At 34.6% G+C, this 7,969-nt stretch overlaps 1 protein-coding gene across 1 annotated transcript; it reads left to right on the top strand.

Annotated features, from left to right (window-relative positions):
* Positions 1-1,299: 1,299 nt before the first annotated feature.
* LOC124833266 (uncharacterized) lies at positions 1,300-4,631 on the top strand. Its single transcript, XM_088099703.1, is given in 8 exon segments — positions 1,300-1,535; positions 1,633-1,715; positions 1,717-1,774; positions 2,628-2,726; positions 3,232-3,308; positions 3,472-3,580; positions 3,721-4,049; positions 4,352-4,631. Coding segments are annotated over 8 exon segments (918 nt in total). The 5' UTR covers positions 1,300-1,465; the 3' UTR covers positions 4,445-4,631.
* The last annotated feature ends 3,338 nt before the right edge of the window (positions 4,632-7,969 follow it).

Here is a 7,969-nt window from a genome sequence, read left to right as displayed (position 1 = left end):
TTAGAAAAGTAAAATTTGTTTAGTACATATTTCAAAAATGAAAGTCGTTTATTGAATTTTGATTTGGATCTTAACATGTTAACAATTTTTTCATAACAATTTCTTTTACAACGATCACATGTTATTATTTTATTAGTTTGTTTGAATTTATATTTAAAAAAATATTTTAAAAAAACCAATCATAAGTTACCAATTGTATGTTATTAAAATGTTATAAAAAAATTGTTAAAAAAACATTATACTTTTGATTTCAATGAACAAATTCACAAACAAAAGCTATAATTTTATATTTTCAATATTTTACATGTTTTCAAATGTTATATATATATATATATATATATATATATATATATAATAATATATATAATACACCAATGTAATTGATTTATTTGTGAAACCTTAAAGGAAATATTGTTATATGCGTGGTGATGGCTAATAAAGTTTAATAGATTGAGTTTATTAGATATAAGTATATTTTTAGTTCTTAGACTTACATATAAAATTGGATTTTGTTTTAAAGTTGATATACAACTGGAATTTTTAGTTATTAGATATTGCTATAAACAGCTACATGTAAAACAAAACCCTTCGACTACAAACATCCATAAGTTGAGTGTCTCTTCACTTCCTCCTATTTCTAATTAAAAGTTTATTGAATTGATAGTCAATGATATGTCCAAGACAATTAAAAGTTAAAGAAAAAACTAAGAAAACCTCAATAATGTAATTAAAAATAAAAAGGACCCAAATCTCACAATAAAAACAATTAAAAGATTTAAAAGTACAAATATACAATTAAGCCTCAAATCAAAAAAGAAAGAGTCAAAATTTTCACGTGGCAAAGAGGAGAAGAATTTTTATATATATAATTAGGGGAAGGTAGCAGCACACTTCATACGATTTTGTGTGATAAAAGCAAGTATGCTTTTTTCTAACGAAAAAGAAAGTTTGTTTTTTAAAGAAAAAAGTAAGTGTCCACACATTATGGAATTGATAATAGTATTTTAAAATAATCAATGATTTTATCATTATGATTATATGATTTTTTTTTTATATAATATAAAGTTTGGATACCTGCAGCGGATAGAAAAAAACGTGCAAAAATCCTACGGCTCAGTTTTGGATTGAAAAGGTTGGTGAGTGAGCGATATGATTGGGTGTGGTGTGGTCTGTGGTTGTGGAAGGCATGGAAACTTTATCCTCCGTATACTTAAAATGTGGGGTTTCATGGCCCAAAAACTTTCCAACTAACGCTAAACAAAGTCAGAAAAGCGGGTCAGGTTCAGACTCTGGGCGCCAACACGCACAGGGAAAGCCACCTCTCTACTTCGCCATAAAAACCCGCGAAACATCCAAGCAGGCAACACTCTCACCCGCGCCTACCCTATATACTTATCACTTTTTCAATTCCTTTTCTTAGGGTTCGTTGCAAACGCCGCATTCCGCTCCTCAGCTTCACAGCGCCATGGAGGATGTTAGGGCTACCTCCGCCTGGGTCGCCAGCCGCTCCTCCCACGTCCTCGTCGACTCCGCAGGTTCATTCCCTTCGTTCTCAGCCCTCCTTCTTTACCTTCCTACAATGCTTTCGAAAATGATATGATAATGCGTGTTTGCCTCTGGTATCGTTTTCAGGGATTGAGAAAGTGGTGAGCACCATTGAGTCCATTCCCAAGGTTGAGTGGGATTTCGAAGGGATTCACTACTTCGATAATGGACCCACTCACCGTCCAGTACTTGTTTGTTCTAGACGCTTTAAATTTTTGCTTCTGGCCTGGTACGCTGCGTTTATTTTATTTTTTCCTTTTATATGCACATTTCTTTCTGCCGTTGTTAATGCTTAGAACCTTTTAACATTACGGCGAAGACTGTGACTGGTTAATTGCACGCCTGAAAGTACCTTAATCGTATTGTTAATGGCTCTCTGTTTTGGTATTTTCTTTTAATTGCTATATTTTTTATTGGTCACGCTAAAATGAGTTCATACATAGCAAGAAGATAGCGTGACAGTTGTCATTGATTGTTTGTCTATGTATGTTGATTAGGAAGGCCTTTATTATCGTGTTACAGAATAAGCAAGTCAATTTACCTGCAGAGCGTGTTGTTGAAACTTGATAGATAGGAACATGGTTTGCGAATATGCACGAGGTGGCGAATTTGGATTGTTATTTCTGTTTAACTGTGTCGGGTTTGTGTGTGTTAGCCACTTGTGTGTTACCAATAGTCAGTGGTTCTATTCTTGGAGTGGACTCCACTATTAAATATTGCAGCTTACAAACATATCCATCACCATAGCTTTCAAAATTATAGATCTTATTATTGATATTATCTTACATTTATTCCCCTGTTTATGGTATATTTGAATAAAAAGCCATGATAAACTTCAATTTTTGGTTGTAAATTATAAGAAATGAAGACCATTTAGATAGAATGCCTGTGTTAGTTTCTGATATACGGGAGATTAGAATATTATTGATTTGTTTCCTTGGTTAGCTGATTGGAAACAATTAATTCTCTTAACTGTGCCATAACTGTCTCATAATTTTAGCACATATATTTTTTATCCTTGGTTAACTGTGCCATCTTTTCTATTATTTTTAATGCTCACGTCTCTTCTCTTTTGCTACCAGATGAGGATTTGAATTATGACGATTTGGCATCTGGGTTAAAGGCAGCTCTTCAAAATGATAAATCTGCCTTCGATGCTGATCGCCTGCAAAAGTACACCGGTAGTCTACTCGGACCTCGTACTGTCTGTGTAGAAATTAACTAGAGTATTTAGTTACGTGCACACTTTTGAATGGAAATGACGAAGGTTTCGACAGTTTCGTAACTTCATCATGTTTGTATTATCAACTGAAATTAACGTTTGTCAAAGTTATATTAAAGACATAATAGATACTACATGAATAATTGATATTAATTTGGGTCACTTAAAGGAAATTACGCCCAAATAGTGAACAAATGCTCTTTTTATGCTGACAGGTCGGAGGCAATAATTTTTGTTTGGCACATGTATGCTTGCTTAAGATGGTTCAGCATTGACAGCATTGAAATTATAGCTTTTCATATGATAAAACCAAATAAGAAATTTGTGGTTAAGTTACAGTATTTTCAAAAGGCATCTTTATTTGTCTGCTTGGCCCTATGGTTGATGTGCTTGCTTCAATGCTTCCGATGAAGAAATTTTTTTCTACCAACGTAGCATAATTGAAAATGAGTTCATAATGTTAGGTCCACAATTGCGCGAGCTTTTGAGGTGGCCTAGACCCCTTCCTTTGGAAGATGAACGAGTTAGGTTACTTCATGAGGTAAAACAAATCATTAGCAGTGCTACCTTTAACACAACTACATCCATCTTTTTTTTGGTTACACTGTTTCTGTTGTATTTTCAATCCTGTTAATTTAGTTCTGGTATTAAGCATGTCTTGAAGTTTGATGGCACTGTGTATTACTGTCCGTTTCTTTTTCTAGGTTGGGATTGAATTGGAAAGGAACTTTGAAGGTAAAGCATCTAATCTTGTGCAGTGCTGTGGAAAATCAGCTGTGAATCTTGTCGCTCTAGTTGCACGCCATTTTCCTGGTATAGTTGTTTTTCGCTTAGTTTGTTTCTCAAATTCTGAAATATATATAATGCCCAATTTATGTGTGCTTCTGTTTGAAGTTGCTATGAATTGTATGCAAAGTATTTAATTTGTTGACTCCAATATTAATTGGTTCTAGGTTTTAGAGACCATACAGTGTACAAGGGACGCCAGGTATTTTTATACAAAAGGGCTCAGATATTTGCAGCAGATTTGTGGGGTGCATTTGGGGGACAAGGATATGGTGAGTTTAAAGACATCGGCTCTCTAACTATAATGGCGGACTATATTGTCCCAGCTGTGCTTCGGCAGCTTGGTGTTTTAAAATATAGTCCAGCACTGACCAGTACTATCGAGTCCAGTGGAGAAATAGGTCCAGGGACTGAGGAGGAAGTTGAACTGCGGGCTTGCTCTGTACATGCGGTGGAGAAAATGCGTGAGCTTATAAGTAAAAAGTCAGGAAGACAGGTTAGTCTTTTCTTACCGGAGTATCTCCACCTCATGGGCAATTTCCGATGCATGTAGAGTTGGATTTCTTCTAAGGTTATTTAAACTCAAGTGTCATAAATAAACAATTATTCACTGTTGGTTTGTTGCATGTCCATTTTTTAAAAAATAATTGAATCATTTTGTTAAATTATCTTTCTCCAGAAACATTTACACGCAAAAAGGAAATACTGCGCAATTTGTCTGTTATGGCTCATGTGTATTGTGCGCAAGTTGTTTATCTTATATGAAACTGAAAAGGCCTCTCTGACTTTTATATACAGGTTCTAAGTGTGGAGCTGGATCTTTGGCTCTGGGCTGCTGGTGTTCAGTGCACATCTCTGCAACACCACCGAACACTTTCAATATATTACTGAGCACATCATATATGGTAATTTCTAGTTATTAAAGAAGAAAATTTTGGCTGTTTTAAGGGTAATTATTTAGGATAGTGTGAATAACTACCTCCTTTTGAACTTATGTTTTTGGATCAGCTTTTGTAATTTTGCAAGAGATACGTTGCCTCGTGCCTTCAAATTTAATTTTGAATAGACTTTTTATTGAGATTTTAGGACCTAACTTATGTTTTTGGATCAGCTTTTGTAATTTTGCAAGAGATACGTTGCCTCGTGCCTTCAAATTTAATTTCGAATAGACTTTTTATTGAAATTTTTGGACCTTATAGTTTACCGCAGAAGGTGGTTAATATTTACTGTCAGATACTCAAATATAACTGCTGTGATAACCGAGGTTGCAACAGCAGGTGTCATTTTGACCTGTTTCAGTATATATATATATATATATATATATATATATATATATATATATATATATATATATATATATATATGACACACACACACAGGGATAGAGAGAGAGAGACTTCCTACCTTTTATCTTAGGAGAGTATTGCTTTTTAGTTTGTGGGGACTGTTTCATTCTGAGTGTAATAATCCTATAAGTACCCAAACTTGTATGGGTGGTCAATGTCATTGAGTACAACTCGCTTGCTCTTAGCAAACGCATGCAGGTAGTGTTGCCTCGTTCACCGTCCACTGAGAGAATATCTATTCAATACGGCCTATCTCAAATATTCGGTTGATCGGAATGGGAGTAGGACCCATCGATGCAATATATTCTTTCTTTCTACCCCATTAATATCATGCCTTGCCACTAGAAAAACAATCTTTTCTTTCTAGAATCCGTTTCTATTTACATAGGCATATTTTTGTATAACCCCGGATAACCTCTAAACGGAGGACCCTAGCTGCTTATTTCAACATAGATGTGATCCCATCATTCTACTGAACTCTAATTAACGCCCTAGGAGCATCTTCGGTTGTTTGAAACAAACTCTTCCAGGAAGGAAATTTTATTTCCCACTCCAAAACTTTTTAAAAAAATGTTTGTATATATCGCAATATTCAATATCATTTCCCCCCACCGTTTCCTGGCATTAAATTCTGGGTTCGTGCTGCATCCCATTTTGGTGACCAAGTTTTTATACGGACGTCTTTTTTTAGTCCTTCGCAATTGGAACATTTTCTTGGAACAAATAGGTGTAGCCTTTGTTTGATAAAATTAATTAGTAGTTCATAAGTTAACTTTTAGATAAAATTGATTATTTGATGGCCACTCAAGTCCCTTATCACCAGTGCAAGAGAGTATAAAAATATTTTTTAGAATAGTGAAAAACACGTATTCATTCCGATTTGTAATAGTAGATATGACACTTCGTTATGTGTGAAAGAAATAGTAGTCACTTGTGAGAAGTTTATGTGGCTCGATTGAAACTAACTGGGGTTTGAAATGGCTTCTAATTGTCGATTGGCCAAGACTCGTGAGAAAGTGACAATGTTAATTTTTCCGGTAAAATTATAACTACGCGCGAAACCAACTATGTAAGTCTTTCAGATATAGTATTTTGTTTAGATGATGATTACGAAGTGTGTTCAGTATCAGTCACTGCTGGATAAATTAGATAGTTTCTATGGTTAAACATGCACGACCAATTCAAGTTAGCTTAGGTTGATGACACTAATAGATATGATTCAAAAGGCTTACATGCACACAAAGTCTCCCGTTGAACTAAAACAAACCAATCCAGTAATCGTGTGGCTGTTGGTAGGGGGATTGAAAATTGGACGACAAACAAAATATTTAATCATATAAGTAGTGTTTAATACCTACGTAATGCAATACAGTTTATATTGATTATTTGATTGAAAGATTGCATTGTTTCTGTTAATTATGTTCATGTGGAATCAGAACTGGTGCAACCGAAAACTTTACTCAACCAGAAGGCAGTATTTACAAGAAAGTTGAATTCCCTTACCATTTAAACGCTGATTATTGTTTAGGGTTGACGAATTACTGATTCCTCGTGTTCCATCGAACGATATCTTTTTTTTTTGTCAACAGACATTTTTAATTATCTTCTTACATCGTTATCAGTATCAGTTTGCAGTTATTGTTCTACATTTATGGCTGGAAAAAAAAATTGCAGTTTATATCTAAAAACAATTATAATTAGGAATTCACCAGAAAGAGATCAACCTGCTTGATGCTATAGAGTATGAAGGAGAGTCCGTTCTGTTCCCCGAGGCTTCTCCCCATCCATAAAAGGAATCACTACCTTTAGACCGTACCCAGCGTTTCTCTAAGCGGGTATGGTTGTAGGAAATAAATAGTATGTGTGTGTGTTCAGTGTGAGGATTCTCTTAATGGTGTCCATGTACCTTCACTTTCAGAAATCAGGTGTAAATGCAAAAGGTGATGGTTTTTTACAACTACTAGCAGTGGCGGGTGGCAGCAACTTTGTTTCATCTTTTTTACCTCCCCTGTTCTTTAGTGGGTAGAACCACTCACCATCCTAGTAAGTTTTAAACTTTCATTCACATTTTTCTTTTTCTGTTTTATTTTACTTGGTTAAATGAACAGTCTGATTTCGCTTCTGCCCATGCATAATACTTTTGCTTAGGTAATTTTAGGTAAAGTCTATGCCACTCGTGAGGGAATAATATCTGTATTGCATATCGATCATCCGATTAATCCCACGAAATTTACTCCATCCGTGTCCGTAAGAATCACATTCACATCAATTATATATACACACATTTATATACCTATATCAGACTCAGAGGCAGAATGAATATCTCTGTACACCTAATAAAAAATAGTTCTATCTAAACAGTGAGAATTATATAAACACGAAGTAGTACTGTGAAACTTTGAAAATCTGGTTTTGTTTAAAAACGTCGGATAGAATAGTCCAATTAAACAGAATTTGTGTACTCGAGAATTGAGATGCCGATTGATTTGAAGAGGAAGGACAACCAAGCAAGTTACTTTAGATTAAGAGACATGGGGACCTAGCCATCAACATCATGATTTGTTGGTGGAATCAGACTCAAGCTAATCCAAATGTATGTTGGTAATACAGGGGCCCACATATCGGAATCTTTAGGATATTGCCTACATTTTTACCATGATTTTAGCTCTTTGTTTCTATTGTGGAGATTAATATATTACGCCTCTTTTTTTTTTCTTCTTTCTTTTATAATTGATGATGGTCCTCAATTCTGTACATTGTTTATTATTTAACATCTTACCTTCCAATATAAGTTAACTCAGCACCTTTCCCTGGGTAATTCTAACCATTTTATCTCAACAGTTTATACTTCACACGTCGGTCTGCAATAGTGTATAACAGTTCTCTCTCACTTTTGATAGAATCAGATCAAGCTATATCAGTGAATCATGTAAATTCAGACTACTATCTCCTTTACAGACTTACTAAAAAAGTAGTGTTTAACATAAAAATGTCATGTTCAGGCTTACAAAATTTAACTTGATTCATTTTCATCATAGGCCCTTGGTAAAAAAAAAGGACGTATGATGAA

This window comes from Vigna umbellata, chromosome 9 (assembly GCF_029865625.1).
Source record: "Vigna umbellata cultivar VRB3 chromosome 9, Vumbellata_1.0, whole genome shotgun sequence".
Classification (NCBI taxonomy): domain Eukaryota; kingdom Viridiplantae; phylum Streptophyta; class Magnoliopsida; order Fabales; family Fabaceae; genus Vigna; species Vigna umbellata.
Note: the sequence above shows the minus strand (reverse complement) of the source record. Positions and strands in the feature narration are given on the sequence as shown.